Genomic DNA, 19,733 nt, shown 5'->3' on the forward strand with positions numbered 1-19,733 from the left:
TGTGGTATGCCACTGTGTGGCCCATTATTGGTAATCTCTTATTTTTAAGAACAGATGTCAATGCCACTCATTTGAATGAATTCCTCATTCAAAGAGGACACATCAGCCCTGACTGTCCTTGGAAAGAAGTTCACTCCTGCCTCTTCCTGACCCACACCCTTCCTCGCTCCCTGTATTCCTCCTCCATGACCCCCCCTCCCACCCACCTTTAGGAGCAGAAAACCAGCTTTGTGGGTCAGTCACAGCCTCCTGGCTCCCTGGGGTGCTCCCATGCATCACAAGATCCCCGCCTAGCCCCTCCTTCTTCCCCTAAGGAGACAGACTCCCCAGTCCAGCCTTTCCTCTCTCCTCAGACCTCTCCTTCCTGACTCATCCTTGGTTCACTGTTCGATTGGTCATAAACCATAGAAAGGAGCAAAATCGTTTCACCAATGATTGACAGCTTTCTTTACCAACCATCACATTTGTGATGAGGTTGTCTGGGCAGATCATCCAAGTCCAGAAGATGACAGGAGAAGGCGCTCTGGGATGAGAGAATGTTAACACACAGCACTCGCGACGTCCCGGGCACACGTCTAAGCCTTTAACATGTAGTAACTCATTTACCCCTCAAACCACCCTACTCAGTAGATACTATTATTATCACTCAATTTTATGTAGGAGGACAACGAGGATGGGGTTAAGCGGTGAAATCGGAGATTCTAATCAAGGGATTCTGGCTCTAAAAAGAATATCAAAGACCTGCCCCCAACTGTGGACTAAGAGCCCAGACTCCCTGGCTGTCTGCATTGTGTTCTTATCCACTGGAATCCAGCAGCTAACACTCCAGTTATCTCTGCCTTGGGAGGAAATAATCCACTGTTTGGCGTGGAAAATTCAATACGTTTTAAGGCAGGTTTTCAGACTGATTTTCTTTCCTAATCGTGGAGGTTAAAACGAAATCTGCCTTTCCCAGAGCTCACCCTAGAAAATGATGGCAAAGCCATGGTGAAAACAGAGCCACCTGTCTGTCAGCCTGGGCTCCGGGTGTAAAAAGACTCTGGAAATGTTGGGCCCATGATGTGCTGGAGGAAGGTATAGGGGCTTTTACTGCAAATGAATCTTCAGAGTGGGTAATTCCCACCTGAATCCATACCCAGTGGTCCTCCTTGCCCCTATTAGAGCCAGGGGAAGGAAGATTTGATTTGGAAGGGAGGACTCTCAGCTGTCAGGGTCACCTTCTTCATGTAGGGTTTGGTTAAGTCAAGTCCCTAGAGATTCTTCCCCACCTGTTTCCCGCCCAGATGACCTCTTGGATGATTAAGACCTTCTGGGTTCTCAGGGTTATTGCAACAATGCAAGATCTAAGATCTATCAAATGCAGATACTTGCTGTTCCAGAAACAACATGAGTCCAAATATAGGGCTCCCATTGAGGCTGGAGCTTGAGACTTACATTCTGTTCCTCTTCCTGGAGCTCCCAGGAGCCAACCAATAGGACAATCTCCACCAGTGACAGGGAATCTTGGCCTCACCTGACACTTGGTGCTTGGCCTTGGCCGAGTCCTTTTCAACCTGACCATGAGTTTTCTCTTGACTACTTCATCCCAAATTACATTGCCCGGGGGGGACCAGGAGCCAAAGGAGGTCAGCATTTCCAAATCTATCCATCCCTGCCCTGGGCACTCAGTCGATTTGTCTGGCTCACCAAGAACTGCGTCTTCCTCTGCACTGGGGTTTTGAAAACCCTGTTGCTTGGGGCTTGGTCAGCATGATGCTCTTGCTTACATCCAGCCTGGGAACTGCTCTGTCTGGAAGCCAGAAACCACATGTCGGTAGGTCTATGCTGCACAAGAGAAGAGATGGCAAAGAGGACAGGTCCAGCCTCCTTCTCTTGGAGTCAACACTGGGTTATTTGTGGCAAAGTCCCAGCTGGCAGTGTTCAGGCCTTTGGTTTTTTGTGGGGTTTTTTTGGACTGTCTTCATCAGCATCCCCACCATAGGAGGGGATGTGGGGAGGAGGCGTTACCCACAAGAGCCCATTCTCCTGACTAACAGCCCCACAGAAGGGAGGAAAGGCTAGAGTTCATGCTTAAAACGAGGTTGAAAATGTTATCCACACGGTTTCTATTCTTCCTGCTTTTTATCTGTTCCCATGACCAACAGTCACCAAGAGTTGGCTCCACGTCCACTCCTGTGAGTTGCAGGAAGAAGACGGGATCGCCTCCAGCTCCCGCCAGGTCCCCTCTGAAGGGCTTGTGGAGTCTGATGGGGGGCGGGGTACCAGATTCTTCTTACCTTCGCAGTAAAGCCGGCCTGGAGACCCTGGGACGTGCAGCAGTGAGCCTGCTGGAGTAAGTGGAAAATTCCATGGAGGCCAGGGGCCAGGGGTTCTTGGACGAACCGTGGCAGGGGAAGTGTCAGAGACAGAAATATGAGACTCTGGGCAGTGATAAAATAAATTGTTTTAATGGGAGGTTTTCTGAAAGGGCAACTTTTTCTTGTGCTATCCAACAGCCAGCTTCCCTGCCTGGGTTTTTTTTTTTTTTGGGGGGGGGTGGGGGTGGGGTGGGGGGGTGTCCTGGCTGAGGCCCCAGCCCCACCAGAAGCTAGGACATTATCTGACCCCATGTTCAGCCCTTCCGTGGATCCAGAGATGTGTCTTAACATCAGAAGATCAGAGTTAGCTGGCAGTCAGTCCAAAAGACACAGTCCCTGTGTGTGTCCAGGCCTGAGGAAGGGGGCAAGGACTTCACCGCCGCCTTAGATATTTCTTGCTGGGGGAAGAGAGAGGGGCAAATCACTTTGAAAACTCGACTCTGACCTTTACAAAGAAAACTAATAGACACTTTAGTATTATATACAGGGCAGGGGGGAGAGGAAGTGGAGGGGGAAATTGCACTTAATTACAGTAGTTTATAGTTTACACCCATTGGACAAATTTACTTCTTTAAAAGAAACCTGAAGATCAGCCGGGATGGGGGCGGTGGGGGGAGTTGGCTGATATTTACAGTGGGTTTGGCTCAGTTCAATAGCACGCGTCCTCCTCATTTCAGTAACAGATTCAAGTTTTCACGTCAGTTTGTTCGATGAAGGAGCAAAATGTAGACACTCCGGCTTTCTCGCTTCCTCTTCCGTGGTTTCTCGCCTCCCGCCTGGAGGGCAGACGGGAGTGCTGGACACCGTGGGAGAGGCATCGTGACAATACTGCGTAGACGGGAGGCTGGGCTTCGGGCCGCGCCTCTCAGAGCGATTGTCTGTCCGAGGCGCCAGCAGGACAGGACGTCAGGTGAGCAGGGACCTCGCGCAGGTGCTCAGCGGGTCACTGCGCTTTTCCGTGACAGCTGCCCGGAGGGTGATGGTGTGGAAAATAGGGTCCTTGTTGCTGTGCACAAAGTGAGTGATGTGTGGGCATCACCAGGCTTGGAGAGGACACTGCAGAGAGAGAGGAGAGAGAGCTCAGCTGTGTGCACTGGGCAGGGAGCCGGGCCATTAGTCGGGCTTCTCCGGGGGAGCTGAGACCCAACTCGGGCAGCAAAGAGCTGGGGCTGCAGGCCTGGGGCCCTAGTGCCCGCTCCATCCCGTAGGGCTGGTCCTGAAACACACTCCCTTTAGGAAGACCTGGGAGCAGGCTTTCCTGGCCACTTCCGAAGAGAGAAGTGAACTGCTGCAGACCTTGAGATAGTCATAACTCACAGACCTTTATCCTGAAGTTGGGCTCCTCTTTCTGTGAAAGGGGTTTTATCAACTGCTCAGTGTGGTGACAGCTGATGGGGAGCACTTGCTTGTTGCAGAAGTAAGGGTCTCTTCCTAAGACCTCTAAGAGCAGGGGTCCCCCGGGGCCCCTTCCCAAACTGGGATGGACCCACGAGTAGCAGAGGTCCTGTTCAAATTTGGATTCTGGTTCAGTGGGCCTGGGATGGGCCGAAGAACCCGCACTTGTAATCTGCTCCCAGGTCGGGCCGATGCTGAGCTCTATTCTGAGCAACAAGGCCATAAAGCCCAGGAGAAAATCACCCCTTACTCACAAACGATCCATCAGGGAAGGAGCGTGAGACACAGCAAAGTGCTTTCTACCACATTTGTTACTATTAGGATGAGAAACTCAGAGGACTGGGGAAAGGACCCAATGGCTTGAAGGCCTCTGATGCCAGGCTTCTGGGGGGGCAGGGAGCAGGAGACCCAGCGTGAGGGAGCCTCTGAGAGGAGCTGCACCCCGGTCCGGCACCTCACTTCCTGGGCCTCGTCCATCTCAGCTGTTCACAGAACATCATTGCTCTCCTTTTCCTTCCTGGAGTCCCCTTTCCTCTGTGTTGTCATCTTGGCAGAAGGTTCTGTCCTTAGGCTTATTCTCTCAAGATCCCCCTCAAACACACACACAGACACACACACACACACACCTGCCACTACTATTAAAGGTCTATTATCCCCCATCATCTCATTAATCGGTGCTCTGTGTATGAGGTTGACATTACGTCCACTTTACAGACTAGGAAAACGAGGCTCAAAGACCCTGAATGGTCCAAGGTTTCAGAACTAGGAGAGTGTGGAGCCTGCAATTCAAACCAGTCCTGGGAGACCTCCCAGCATGCATGCTTTCTCTCAGGCTGAGGTTAGGAGCCTTCGACTAGCTTTGTGCTCTCGGTCAAGCTCCTCTCTCTGTGCCTCAGTGTCCCCACCAATACAGTGGAGGTGGTTGAGGGGTGAGATGGGCTGGTACGTGGGCAGTGCTCCATACACACAGGGCTTGGCATAACTGTCCTTATTAACCCCGGGCTGCCCGGGGTGCCTGGTCCACACTGATCCCTCTCCAGTGCTCTTCAGAGCGGGACTGAGTGGTGCATCCGTGTGAGGGGCCAGGTTTCTGGCCCTTTTACGTTCTTGAGGCCCTGGTCAGGGTCCTCTGATACCCTTTGCCTCCTCTGCCTCCCTCCACCCACCCCTGATCTCCGGTCTCTTTACTTCCCACTATCAGCCTTTTTCCAATTTTCAGATTTCAGGTTGGAGGAGAGAGAAAACGGCTTGTGACCTTGCAGGTTTCAAGAGAAGAGCAAACACGGGCAGCAGATAAGGAGACGCCAGCGAGATTCTATGACCTGTCATTAGGGATGGGCTTCCCAGCTATCAAATGTTTGCTCACATAATAAAATGGTGGCAGAGCTCTAAATGTTGTCAAAGGAACTAGAGTTATTTGCCCCCTCCCGAGTCTAAACACAAACATCTGATAAGGGGTGCACCGTGCTCCCTCAGAACGGAGGCCTTGCCCGGGGACCCCTGGGGGACTCCAGAGCCCTCGCCTGGAAGGCAGGGTGGCTGTGGCAACTGTTAGGGATGTCCTCGCTCTAAGATTTGATATATGTCATATATATATATATATATATTTGATATGTATAGGAAGAGCTAACATTTGTCACAGTCCTACTGTGTGCCAGGCTGCCCCGTGCTGAGTAAGGGCTTGACACACATCGCTGCCTTGGGTCCTTAGGTCAAGCCTTTGAGGTAGGTAATCATCATTCACCCAGTTCACACATTTCTGAGATCTATGAACAAGCCCCTGTCCCCATCCCCACAGTTTACATTCTAGTGAGGGTTTTGAATGATAAACAAGTTAAAAAAAAACACACAAAATTTTAGGTGGAGGTGAATACTCTAGAAAAATATGCATGGTAAGAGGTCTGGGTGGCTGGCGGCAAGAGGGAATAAATCAGGGAAGGGGATCGGGAGGTCAGGCCCCGCTCTCTGAGATGGTGACATCTGTGCTGAATGACACGAGGGAGTAAGCTTGTAAAGATGTGCACTAAAGAATATTCCAGGCAGAGGGTACCGAGAAGCAGAAGTCCCGCGGTGGGATGGCTCCAGCTGTGGTTCAGCTGAAGCCAAGTGACACTGGGAGGAGAGGCAGCGATCTGAGCCCACAGGCCTTGGAAGTCTCCAGGTCAGTCTGGTTACAACAGGAAGCCAGGGGAGGGTTTTGACAGGGGACGACATGATGGATTTCCCTTTTCTTTTCTTTTTTTGAACGGAGGTACTGCAGATTGAACCCAGGACCTCGTGCATGCTAAGCACATGCTCTACCACTGAGCTATCCCCAAGAGCTCACTCTGGCTGCTGTGTGGTGAACAGACCACACCCACCCCAGTGGGGCAAGAGCCAGAGCAGGAAGTGAGGGGTCGCTGCAGGAATGAGAGGCAGGGGCTGGACTGATGGGGTGGTGAGAAGCAGACAGATGGAGGATGCCTTGTGAAGGACCCCTGGGTAGAACTTACTGATGAGCTGGATGTGGGTGTGGACTATGTAATTATCAAGGGTACTTTCAGGTGGCTCCCCTGAACAACTGGTGTCACCTTTGGAAATGGAGAAGCCAAAACAGGAAGCAATTTGGTTCAGGAAAAATTGGGGCAAAGTGAAGAGCTGTGATTCTAAGCAGGGTCAATTGGAGAGTCTTGGCAGATATATTAGGTGTGCATGTATATGTGCCAAAGATGCAGCGGGTTTGTGAATGTGCACTCGAGGGAGAGACCTGTCCTGGAGACAGAATTATAGGATGCATCGCTGTGCACATGTGATCCGAAGCCATGGGACTAGAGACCACCCAGGAGTAAACATGGAAGCGAAGAGGCCAATGAATGAGTCCCAGGGCCCTGCAAAAAGTAAATGTTGTGAAGATGAGTGGCCAGCCAAGGAAAGGAGTGGCCAGTGCCACAGGACGAGAACCAGGAATGGGTCATGGCCTAAAATCCAAGGGAAAAAAGGAGGGTGTGACTGGCTGCATCAGACATAGGGTTTGGCAACATGGAGGTATTAGTGAGCTGGACAAGAGAGGTTTCAAGGATGTGGGGGCAGGAGAGAGGGCATAGCTCGGGGGTTCAATCCCCACTACCTCCATTAAAAAACAAAACTAACTAAATAAAATAAAACTAAATAAACCTAATTACCACTCCCAACCAAAAAAAATTTTTTTTAAAAAAGAGTCAGAAAAAAAAAAAAAAACAATGTGGGGACAAATGCCAGTCTGGAGCGCTCTCAAGAGAGAGCTGGGGGGTATACACACAATGGAGTTCTTCGCGACTCAGCCATTGAAAAGGAGGAATTCTCGCCATTTGCAACAACATGGAGGGTATTATGCTTAGTGAAATGAGTCAGACAGAAAAGACAAATACTATATGAAATCACTTATATGTGGACTCTAAAAAATACAACAGCTAGTGAATGTAACAAAGAAGAAACAGACTCACACTAGTGGTTATCAGTGAGGAGAGGTAAGGGGGTGGGACAAGACGGGGGCAGGAAATTAAGCGGTACAGGCTACTATGAATAAAATAAATAAGCTACAAGAATATATTGTACAGCACGGGGAATAGAGGCCATATTTTATAATAACTATAAATGGAGTATAACCTTTAAAATTGTGAATCACTACATTGTACATCTGAAGTTTACATCATATTGTAAGTCACCTATACCTCAATTAAAAAACAGGAAAAAAAGAATTGGGGGGGAGTAGAGACAGGGAGGACAGAAAACTCACTTCTAGTATTTGTAAGTTAGATTAATTATAGCTCTATTAATTAAAGGTAATGATTATAATTCCAGTTTTGTAGATAAGGGAACTGAGATTTAGAGAGATTTTAAGTGACTTGCCCAGGGTCTCAGAGCAGAAAACGTTGTGCTCTTAACCACTATGTAAGATGACTTTCTTTTATCTTCTGAATGGGGCATCAGGAAATGCCCTTTGCCACTAGAAATCCTCCTTTCCAAGCTCGAGAGACACTCAGGGTTGCCAACGGGGAAAGCCAGGATCGACCCAGCTGCCATGGACTGGGTGTTTCCAGCCACAAGTTTTATTGCGTTTCATCCTTTCAACAATCTCACTATGGAGAAATCATTATCTTCAGATTACAGGTGAGGAAACTGAAGTTCAGAGAGGCTAGACCTTTCCCTTTGGTCACACAGGTGGAAAGTGGCAAAATCTTTTTTTTTCAGACTTTTTTTTTTCCCTAAATGGAGGTACTGAGGATTGAAGCCAGGACCTTGCATATGCTAAGCATGTGCTCTACCACTGAGCTATGCCCTCCCCTGGGGGAGACTGAGTCTGCCTGACTCCCAGGTCAGCTCTTAACCATCAGCCCACACTGCCTCACCGCCTGTAGGGAAGGCTAGGAGGTGTGGCGCAGCTGCAGGGGGTTTATGATGAGGGTGCTGCTCACCTCCTTCTCATCCGTACCCCTGATTGGTGACTGTTCCGGGTGTCCTCTCCTGACCTCTCTATAAACTAGGAAGTGGGGCAGTGGGCAGAGGAGTTCTGGAAACAGGAGTCAGCTCACAGCCTGCCCACACTTGTTCTAACCGATTGGTGCCCGCAGCGATCTTGTTTCCAGGCTGGCGGGGTGTTGTTTTGCAGGAGATCCACTCAGATGGTAACTTGCCAGCACCCAAGGGTTGAGAAGGGGCGGGGGCGGGCATAAGTTCTGGAAAGGACGGAGGGCAGTAGCTGCAGAAGGACTTTCAGCAAGAAAATCCTGGCCTGAGAGGTCCCTGAACCATGATTCACAAGGCCCTGGGGCATGTCTGTCTTGACAGTGGCAAAGACTGGGGTCAGACAGATACAAGGTCAAATCTTGGCTTTAGCGTTATACCAGCATAACCGTGGATTATTTTTAAGAGTACTTTAAAACTGGATCTTATATATGCATAAATGAATCACTACACTGTACACCAGAAATAAACACAACATTGTAAATCGACTATACTTCAATAAAAAAGAAAAGAAAGAAAAATGGATCTTAGAAGGTGAGTGTTGTTTAGCAGATTTGGAGTGAGAAGACCAAAGTCTGGAACTCCGTCTCCAGATCTACCATCGTGTGAAACTGGCCAGATTCCTCCCCGTCTCTGAACTTCAATTTTTTCACTCCACGCATAAAAATTTCTACCTTGCAGGATGGGTGGAAGGATTAGCCAGGAAAGGTAAAACAGAAAATCACCTGAGTGCTGTTTGACAAATGGGAGGCACTCAAAAAATGCTAGATCTGAATTTATTCATTCTCTCATTCATTCATTCATTCATTCATTCACTCATATTTATTGAACATCTACAAAAGCCCAGGCATTTGGCTAAGCACAAAGGGCTTGGATGCTGTGAGAGGCCATGAACTATTTGAAAGGGCATCCATGTGTCAGGAGGAGACTGGGAAGCAAAGCTCTGGAGCCGGAGGCGCAGTAGGTGGGATGCGCTTGAGAGATGCTTCTAATCCTGAGACATGTTATTATCAGAATCTCCTTTGATCACATGTAGACCAAGCAGCAAGTTAAATATTGAAGGAGCTGATGGAAGGTGTCTCCTACAGGATCACAGACAGAAAGGGGAAGGGACAGGGACAAAGCTCCCACTTTGGGTACGTGACTCCGTACCAAGCACTCTCTTCAGGCACTTGGAAGATTCTGTAAGATGGAGGTGAGGTTTTCCCCTTTAGAGGTGAAGAAACTCAGTCTCATAGTGATGAATTAACTGCCCAAAGTCATGCAGCAGAAACAACGAGTCAGGATTAACTCAGGTCTGCTGGCTTTTCCCAGTATCCCACCGGTGCCTCCCTCTAAAGCAGGATGCCCGGGATGTGTCTCTGTTCAGTGTGCACATCAGCACACGAAAGATTCTGAGAGGCCCTGCCCTGTGGGATTTCTGTTTAATTCAGCTCTTCCCCTGACATATTTGACCAAGGAATATTCTTCTCCTCACACCCTGGGCCCCTGATTCCTAGCAACAGTCTCAAAACTCTTTTTGGAAAATAATACTTTAAAACAACAACCAAAAAAGCAGAATTGCCACCATTCTCTTTCTGAGCTCTGTTCTCACCCTTTGCCTTTGGAACAGAATTTGTACACATTTTCTTCACCTCGGGTTCCTTCTGCTGTCACCTCGACCCTCCTTTTACTTCGTTCTGCCTTTCCTATTCCCTCTTCTTCTGCAGTTTGTAGGAAGATAGTTTCCTGACTGGATTACAGTACAGGGGCTTCATTTTTACCCTTGTTTCTGACTGTTGAAAGACCACGAGAGCAGCAGTTACCATGGGTATTTAAAGGTGGGGATTGGAAGACAAGCATTGTTTAAGTGGAGAGTCCAGGATTTAGAATCAAAGACCAAAGTCTGGAAGTTCAGCTCTAGAGTACCACCTGCGTGGCTCTGGGCCTGCATCTCTGAGCCTCCGGTTCATTTCTTTGTACTTCTTAGGAGGTTTCAGTAAGAAGATAATGATGAGATAATGTTCATGAGGAGTATGAACTGTAAAGTGCTACACGAAAAGTTTTATCCTTGCTAAATGTCATCATCATCCTAGGGGTGAGTCTATCCCCAGACTCCTGGAACGCCCAGGGACGTGGAGACACCTTCACGGTAGTTCTAGGGGGCCGTTCCTGCAGCTTCAAGGTCGGCTGGCCACTCTGTCCAGTGGAGGGGAGAAGCCGTCTGGGGGCCGGTGCAGTGTCTCCAAGAGCATCTTGAAGCATTTTGATTAAGAGACCATTTCCTGAATCCAGAGGACTTGTTTCAACAAGCAAGCATCAAAGTCAACTTGGGAAAGACAGGAATAATTAATCACAGTCCTGTCCAGAGCTGCCCAAGCGGCAGATGGATTGATAAACCTTTCAAAGGGGAAGGTATTCCCAAGCAGGGCTGCTGCGCCTGGCTGCCTCCCTGATTGAGATTGGTGAGCACAGATAAATGTTTTCCCTGCTCACTACAAAGAGTGGGAAATCGCACAGGAGTCGAAGGGCAGGGCAATGGGGGGTGTCCTTTCATCTTCCATTGGGTGAGAGAAGAGGAGCAAAGCAGGTCCCACACACGTCTCCCTCTCCCCCCAGTTCCAGGGCCCGGATGCCCAGGGCATGTGTGTTTCAGCGCCTAAGACGTGCCAGGCATGTAACCGACGTGACATCATCCAATCCTCAGAACAAGTAGATGTTATGATTTGTTTTAAAGATGAAGAAAACGAAGGCTCAGGGAGGTCAAGGTCACCAGGCAAGCGGCAAAACCAGGACTAGAACCCACCTGCTCCACCACGCGGCAGGACCCGGAGGAGACGGGGACAAAGGGAAGAACAGAGATGGCTGAGCCCGTGAAAGAACTTGCTCAGAAGTCCGGGATGAGGTGTGACTTGATGGGAAAAAGACCATCAACCAGACCAAACCCTGCAGAGAGCCTCCGACATGAAGTTCAAGGTTGTCACCTACTTATCTAGCAATCAATAAAGGCCAAACACTTCCCACGCAGCGCAGACCCCAGCTACTCAAAAGTCCTATTGTGTGGCTCTGGAATTGTGACCCGCGCTCAGACACCTTGTCCTGTTCTCTAACTCTCACTACAGCCCAGCCGTCCAAGCTGCCGCGATGAGCCTCACCGCTGGTGGTCTTTCCTACCCCCGCCCCTCTGCGCGGAGGCGGGAATTAGTCATCAACTGAAATGGCAACGAAGCCCCTGGATTTCTGACTTTCAGTGCACTCGGAGTTGATTCTAAGTTTCTCCATAAAACATCAAGGGAATGCAGGTCCCCTGGCAAGGCCAGGCTGTCTACTGGGGACTCCCTGTGGGTTGGCAGAATTGGGTCATTCTCTGAAACTTACAGCGTTTGGGGACCAGCATGAGTCCTGGATTGAGAGAATCAGCCTCAGGACCGCTGACTCACTATTCACTTTCCCCATTGGTTATCCATCCATCCAGATTCTCCATCTCCCTGGAAAATCCTCAGGGTTCCCTCTTGCAAAGCATGAAACCACAGAAGGTCTGACTTCCTGAGCCCTCCTTGGAAATACCTTCTCTGTGGATCACTGATCAATCCACTGGGGAATCCTCAATCCCAGTGCCTTTAGGCTCTGTGTAATCCAGTCTCCAGCAACTTATCAAACTTCAGTACTCATGTAATGTGCTTGTTGGGGATGCTGGGTGAACAGTAACCCCTTTACCCTGCAACCTCAAGGATTCCTTTGCAAGTAACAGGGGAGCCTCGGCGTCGTCCACACTTGCCACGCTCTCCGCACATCAGTAACCCCAGTCATCACTCCCCTCCCCCCCGCCTTCCTGCCAGCATTACCTGTTTACTGGAAGACATGTTGGTGAGCGTACTGATGCTGCTGGTATCTGTGACCACCATTGCAGATGGAAACCGGGAGGTGTGGGAATACTGGGGGGGTTCCTGCTTGTGTGCGTACACTGGAGAGACAGTGAAGACAAAAATCAAGGTGTCGATCACACAGGTGTATGCACAGCTACAGACCCCCCATCCCATACCACAGCTCCTGTTTCTCTAGGCAGATAAAAGGGGGTGGGTGGTGAGGATGGTGATGTCTGGCAAGGCAGTGTGATGTGAAAAAAAGAACGGCCATGTGTTTAAATCCTGGCTCCTTAATCAACTTACTTAACCTCAGTTTCCTCACCTGTAAAATGGGAATGGTATCTGTTGTAGGATTAGAAGAGATTGTGTTTAAAGCACTTTGTACCAAATAAAGAGCTTTGTACAGCGCCTGCTATGTACTGGCGGACGGCACTTCAGTGGTGGGAACACTTCTGTTCCCCACAACTTTCAGTGAAGTATGAGATGCCTCGGCTTCACAAGCAATCTTTTGGTATATGCAGTGCAGCTGAGATTTTAAGTCAAAAAAAGTTCTAAGGAGCTGACAAACAGGAAGGAGCTGGCCAGCACGTGCTTACTGTTTCTGCCGTGACTCAAGTACCAGATCTCATGCTAGCAACTGCAGATTAAGTCACGACTGTAAATAGACCCGGGTGCAATTAATTGCATAATTCCGGGCTGTTCCGGTTTGCACTGAGATGCCTTCTGACATCACGAAAATATGAAGGATGATGGACAAGAGGAGATTAGATTCAAATAAAACCTCCAGGGGCATGTGGCTCGCCTTTGTCCAGTATGTATCCACCAAGTCTGGATCCTTTGATTCAATGCTAGTCCATCCAAAAGATTCACATAAATTCCAGGTCACATGACCAAGCCAGAAAGCACGTGTATGTTTGGCCTTGAGGGAAGGAGCAGCCTTTTCTACCAAGGAATCCTCCAGTAGGGAATGGGGGTGAAGGTCATGGCCTGCCACCTCAGCTTGTCCCCCCCCTTGGAGGGAGGCTGGTTATTTCCTGGTCCAGGGCCCCATGGACTATCTTCATAGCCAGCCAGGCCAGTGGGGCATCGGCAGTCCACAGGTCACTGGTGACCACTCTGATCATCCCACCCAGGCCTCGCCAGTGAGGAATCCTGCTCAGGTGAGGGGCTGGGGGCAAATGGGAGGCATATTTTCAGGCCCTGGGAGGAAGGGCAGGGGAGCACATGTGGTCCCAGACGCTGCTACAGGCTGTTGGAGATTTTTTAGAAGCCACGAAAATGTGATTGGAATGTGAGATGGTACTTAGAAACCAGCTCTGCAAGCCTGGGGCGGGATGGAGCCCCAAGTGTGGAAGAAGGCTGAACTTGGCTGTTGCCCTCAGATCCACAGCTCTGCCCGAGGCAGCCAGGGCAGAAACTAAAATCCTTTTCCCCACACCTACCCCTTCCTATTAAGGAATCCTTTCATAAATCATCACTTGCATTTTTATAACTCTGAGCCCTTACCAAACACACTTCGTACTTATTTTGTTCTATTTCCAGAATGACTCCATACACATATTATTTCCATTTTATCATGAAGAAACTGAAGCTCAGAGTGGCTAAGGAACTTACCCATGGCTACCTAGATGGTAAGACTCAGAGCCAGGACTGAAATCTAGGTCTGTCTGATTCTAAGACTGTCACTCTATTCCAGACACTACTCTGGTGGCCCTGTAGGACCATGCTTGAAACAGGGGAGCCATCCTTGTAGGCCAGGGGCTAGAGCCTGACCAGACCAGAGGACTGGGGGCCTGGGGCTCAGGATGGGATAAGGGAGAGACAGGGGCTAAGGGTGGGCGGGAAACAAGTGGTTGACAGGTGGACTTAGGGTAGGTGTAGAACTCGGAGGTAAGAAAAACCTCTGCATGGGCGGGGAGGGCAGAAACTAATATTCCTTATCCAGGATGGTATGCAGGTGGTATTTTCCACCCACGTTCGTGGTTCTTAATTAGAGATGTTTGGGGTGTGTAAACTGGAGGGCATGGGGGAGTCTAGAAGATTTTTCAGTTTCAGGAAAGGCAAAGAGGATGCAAATTACACGCCAAATCTGATCATTTGGTCAGGGCTGCCTGGAATTTTGGACTGAAAAGGCTAAGGTGAGGCTCGCTGGGAAAAGGTGCCATGCTTGACTAGGGATCCCTTCCACGAGTGCCAGGGTGGGGAAGGGGGGCCTGAGTTCATTCCACATCTATGCTACCACATCTACGCTCTCTCCCTCCAATTCCCCTGTACACGTAGACCTTACCTGTCCTCTTCAAACCTTCCCCCGGAATCCTGGGGGGTAGAGAAGAGGACCAGAAAAGGCAGAGCATCACATGAGAGTTATGCTTGAGAAACTGTCTTGGTTGGTCATCGGTAGGGAAAAGTGAGTACACCAAGAAGCTTCCAAGAAACTACAGACCCCGAGAGGGAAGAGGCTGGCGGCTGGGGACCCTTCGGGCTCCCTCCCCGACATGCCCCTGTCCTTACTGTGTGAGTTCTGCAGCTGAGTCACAGCGGCCATGAAGGGCTGCTGGGCCATGTGGCTGCCCGGGCTCTGCTGCATGAGGGGCTGCTGGTGAGGGCTGTGCAGCTGCTGGGAGAACTGAACAGGCTGCAGGGCTGCCAGGCTGCCGGCCACGCTGTTGATGACGGGGACGCTCTGAGCTTGGGAGGAGTTGAGGCCTGTGGGGACAAGAGGGAAAGGGAAAGATCAGGGATGGCTGCAGGATGACCTGCAGGACAGGTGAATGGAGGCAAATGAAAATTGATGGAGCCCCCACTATCTGCCAGGCCCTGGGCTGATCCCATTATGTAAGACACTGCAGGGGAAGCGATTTTATAGGCCCATTTCATAGACCCCAAATCTGAGGCTTGGAGAGAGAGATCAAGTGATTTGCTCAAATTCCACAGCAAGTTGTGGATGGAAAGGGGCTTTTTTTTTTTTTTGAGTTTAATTTTTGCTTTTATTTGCCAGTGTAATTTAACTATAGTGGCTTGCAAACTTTTTTGACCTAAAAAATACATTATACATCACAATCTAACAAACACACACAAATATGTATATAACTGAAACTAAAGTTTTGTCAAAAAATGTCTACCCCGAGTTTTCTTGTTTTTAAGACTTTTTTAAAGCAGTTTTAGGTTTACAACAAAATTGACAGGCAGGAACAGAAATTTCACATACATGCACTCTCCACACATATGCACAGTCGTTATTTTTATTTACCAGAGTGGTAATTTTTTTTTTAACTAAGGATGAAGGTTCGTTGACACATCATAATCACCAAAGTCCACAGTTCACCTTAGCTTGGACCAAAGTATAATGACATAGATAGGAAATGGGCTTTAAACAGATCTGACCGAGGCCTGAGAGTCTCCCAAAGTCATCCTGTGATCTCCCAAACGTAGCCCCCTTGAGGTTGCCAGGGTCCTATACTTGCCACCCTATCCATCCATGCCTGGCTCTGAGGGAGGCTTGCCCTGGTGCCCTCAGGGCAGAGCTAAAGGCATCCACTCTCAGGTGCAGATTATTGTCCAGATCTGTCTGTCCAGCAGGGGGCAGGAGTATGCAGGGACCCACTTTTCTATTAAAAAACCACCTCCACAGTCCTGGGGGTATGAAGCCTCAAGACCCTCTTGCAGCAGGTTGTGCAAAGACTGGAGAGAGGTCAGGTGCTCATTCTCTTTACTGTAGCGGAAAGGGGATAAAACACTGCAATCTAGCCAATCTATGAAGCAGGTTATTATCTTATCTGGCAGCACAAGGCTGGTGGCATCAAAAGGACCAGGTACTGGAAGAAGGAAGTAGTATGCTGAAGGCTGGCAGTTATAGCAGGTGGTGTCATCTTTCTGTATGTCTATATCCTGAGGTTTCTTTAGAACTGTAAAGATCAAGTCCTTGGTACCCATCCTCCATCGACTCCCTGGGCGGGACTCTGGGGAAGGCAGCTGAGGCCAGGTGGGAGTGGGGACAAGAGGATCAGGGGAAAGATACCCCAGCCTCTTTCCTGGAGCTACCAGGGTTCCTTTGACCTTGCTTTCTGGGAAGTAGGGGGAAGAATGAGACGGAGGAAACCCAGCAAAATGTCTTTTAGGCCAATGTGGAAAAGATACCGGGAGAGCCTTTCCTGAGATGCAGGGGGTTCACGGGAAGTCCTCCGTGGAGATAGCACAAAGACCTCAACAATTGCCTGCTCAGAGCATTAGCTGATACTGTTATCAGAAACCTAAAAGGTGAGACCTGTGAGCAGAAGGGAAGAGGGGAGTGAAACCCGCTCCTGGCTCTCCTGGGCGGGGCTGGGCAGGCGGGGACCCCTGATGCTCTCAGAATTGCGCTATCTCCAGTTCCCCAGGGGTGCAACTGCTCCTCCCAGCAGTGTCTCACCCGATACCTTGATGTCCCGTTTTCCTTTCCTACCTTCCACTATGGTCTCAATCTCTAAGGAAGCCCCACAGATGAGCTGTTTTCCCCAGAACCCACTGCCACTGCTCTTTTTGGGAGTTCTCTGCCCAGAAAAGCAAATTATGCTGTCTAAAGTAGATGACACTGGAGGGCATAGTTCCGAAACCTGCTTGTGTTTTAGAATCTTCCTGGGGAGCTCTTTAAGAAATATACATTCCTCAGCCCCACCCAAGACTTAGTGAGTCAGACCCTTCCTTTAGAGGTGAGGCCCAGGAATTTTATTTTCAACACAGTCTGTGACCCTGATGTGCCTCAATTCCAGGATCGAGAGCCATTGATGTCATTCTAGCTCCCACGCGGTGTGACTCTTAGCCTTTCCATCTGTTTTCTGGGCACTGGTTCCTGCTTAAGAAGCGTGTTATCCAGTCCAGCAGATGAGTAGAGAACGGGAAACTGGCACCACTGGGTAACCTGTTACCACGTTCTCCTTGGGGCACGGCAGTCCCGAGGCAGGGCCCACCTACTCAGCAGGACAGGAGCTGGCTATCCCCCACCCCAGCAACTTGTCTCTCAGTTCACTGGCCTGGCGTGTGGTGAGCAGTACAAGGCTGGACTCGGTTATCAGTTCTTCATCCTGACACTCCATAGGGCAGGGCCACTGCATCTCAGCCACGTTCTCTGATGACCTTCCTTATGCTCCCCTCACTCCTAATACATACATGCACACACCTCCTTCTAAGGTCAGTGTACACTCTGGTGTTGGCCATCTGCAGTAAGAGATTAAGATTATTGAGAAGACAGAAAAGTATGGGTGAAAAAAATTAGGAGGAACAAAACTGAGAAACATGTAAACTAGCCTCAGGGAAAATTTTAATTCAGATAGAAAAAAGAATAGACATAACTAAGAAAATATTTAACTGTGTGTGTCAGCCAAAGCTCGATGTGGGAAGGAAGAAGGCAGGTGGGGCAGTTTGTGGATCATTTTGGCTGTAGAATGAAAGAGGTGGGATCGCTCACCCAGGGGCGTCCTAATCAAATCTTTTAGAAGGCAAGCAAGCTGGTTTCGGGCATCCTATCTCATGCTCAAACCCTGGTACTGGCCTGGCTACCATAATCCTGGAGAAGGCCCTGTGAAAAGGTAGTGCATTTAAAATAACTTTTTTTTTTTTTTTAATTTTGTGAGGCCTCTAGTGGCTTCTCCATTCTCAATTCCCTTTGTAAAAGGGAATGTGGAGGGTGTCCACTCCTGAGCGGCTGGGGACAGAGCAGGAGCTACACTTTACTCAGTCAATGTGTGAGCCTCCTGGGGCCTAGCCCTGATTTGCCCTCTAAGAGCGCAGAAGTCCTTCTCTTCAGAAGTGGTCCCGGGCTAGAGCTGGTTTAGGGAGAGAGGAGGGAGGAGAGGACAGAGCAGGAACCAAAGAGGTGGTTGACGTGGGCCCTCGACACAAGGGAGGGCAGGAGGACAGCGGGCGAAGGAAAGATGAACAAGGTACCGCCCTTAGCTCTTTCCCAAGAGTCCTCAGGAATGCTTCCCAGGGTCACAAGGAAGACCTGGACTGAGCTGTCATCATGGGCCTGAAAATACGCTGAACACTCATCACACGAAAACTCGGCGAGAGGCATCCCCGGGCCCAGCTGCGTCCGCCTTCCCGTGCCCTGGAGTGGCCGATCTGTGATGGGGGTCCAGGCTCCCTATGGGATGTGCGTTCCCGGGGCTGGAAGGACCTGACTCCTCATCCTGTCTTCAGGCTAAGGCAGAAACAACCTATTTCTCCTTAAAGCTGTCCAGGCTCAGAGAGGCTGACAGTTTCCCGCAGAGTTCCGTCTCAGGGTGTTTTCACCACTGGCCAAGGAGGTCTCGTCCGACCACACAAAATTCCCCATTTAGAAGGAAACCCCTCATGTCTTCCTCCATCTTGCCCAATACTAAGACATCAGCACAGCCTCCTGGAAAATCCACCACCTCCTTGGGGATCTTAAAGGAACACCAGACAGAAGTACAAGCTACAATATTACACACGCTCGTGCTTTATCGATTCACAAGCCTGTCTACACCCATGGTCACCGGATTGCCTCAGCAACCCATTTTACAGATGAGCAAACTGAGCCTCATAAAGGTCCAATGACTGGACCCAGGATGCACAGCCGGTCAGATGTGACCAAGATTCAACTCCAATCCATAACTTCCTCTTCTTTCTGGCTAAATAATCCAAATCTTGCTAAGAGGGAGATAAGGTATAAAATGAGTTGAATCAAATCTTCAAGTGGTGGGTGATTTTGAGAGGGGGTCTTCTTTAGTTCTTTTTGGCTTAAAAAAAAAAAGATCAGGTTGACTCCTCTCCCATGCTGCCCCTCCCTGCCCCCACGTTTTCTGACCGAGAACAGAGCTTACTTTGTGCAATGGCCATGACTCCAGAGAGGGGGGTCATGATGAGGTTCTGAGATTGCTGGGGATTGTGGTGGGGCAGACTGTGAATATTCGTCAAGGTGCTGACGGGGGGCAAACCTCCTCCTGAGACTGAGATCTGCTGGAGAGAAAAAACAAGAGTGGCGTGAGTGGGACCGGGACTGTGGAGAACGGTGTCCAAAATGACATGGCGTCGCAATTCCTTGGCACAGCGAGGTCTCTAGTTCATTTATTCACACATGCATTCATTCGCTACCAATTATTAACCACCTACTGAGGGATAGGCTCTGTTTCAGGTGCTGAGGATAGAGTGGTAAGCAATACTGACCATAATTGCCTCTATTTGCTGACTACCTGTGAATTACTAGCCTGCCTTAGAGATCCTTCAGCCCAGGTGTATTATATGATTGTCACTCGCTCACTTTGGAAGTAACCTCCTTCTGCTCTCTGCCTTCCATGTTACTGATGCTAAAGACACGCGATTGTTAAAAATGATGACTGAAATGCTCTGGGATTCCCGAGTGGAACAGATCAGGGCCCAGGCAGGAGCGCAGGGAAGCTTTCGCTGAGTACCGGCTCTGGGAAGCATTGCTCAGGCATTAACTCACAAATCTTACTCTACCCAGGAGGCAGACACTTTTGCTTTTTTTCTTTTTTTTCAGACACTTCTGCCATTCCCATTTCACAGATGAAAAAACTGAGGCTCAGAGTAGACATGCAGATTGCCGGAGAGCCAACAACTAGCAAATGGTACATTAGCTATTCAAATCCAAGTCTGATTCTAGAATTCAAGTTCTTTATTCTGGAGGACATTCCCC

The 19,733-nt window shown here is 49.5% G+C and overlaps 1 protein-coding gene across 7 annotated transcripts in view; it reads right to left on the bottom strand.

Moving 5' to 3' along the window:
• Positions 1–2,425: 2,425 nt before the first annotated feature.
• HNF1B (HNF1 homeobox B) overlaps positions 2,426–19,733 on the bottom strand; it is a 52,103-nt gene continuing 34,795 nt past the window's right edge. For 2 of the 7 annotated variants that reach the window (XM_010990494.3, XM_010990492.3), the window contains exons 6-9: positions 18,901–19,033; positions 14,591–14,785; positions 12,059–12,177; positions 2,426–3,413 (exon numbers count right to left, since the gene is read on the bottom strand). In XM_010990494.3, the coding sequence (XP_010988796.2) occupies positions 3,393–3,413; positions 12,059–12,177; positions 14,591–14,785; positions 18,901–19,033 (468 nt within the window). In that variant the 3' untranslated portion in view covers positions 2,426–3,392. Of the gene's footprint in view, positions 3,414–12,058; positions 12,178–14,590; positions 14,786–18,900; positions 19,037–19,733 lie in introns of all 7 variants that reach the window. The other 5 variants (XM_010990493.3, XM_031467927.2, XM_010990491.3 and 2 more) reach the window with 4 other exon arrangements.

The sequence above is a fragment of the Camelus dromedarius genome, chromosome 16 (genome assembly GCF_036321535.1).
Source record: "Camelus dromedarius isolate mCamDro1 chromosome 16, mCamDro1.pat, whole genome shotgun sequence".
Taxonomy (NCBI): domain Eukaryota; kingdom Metazoa; phylum Chordata; class Mammalia; order Artiodactyla; family Camelidae; genus Camelus; species Camelus dromedarius.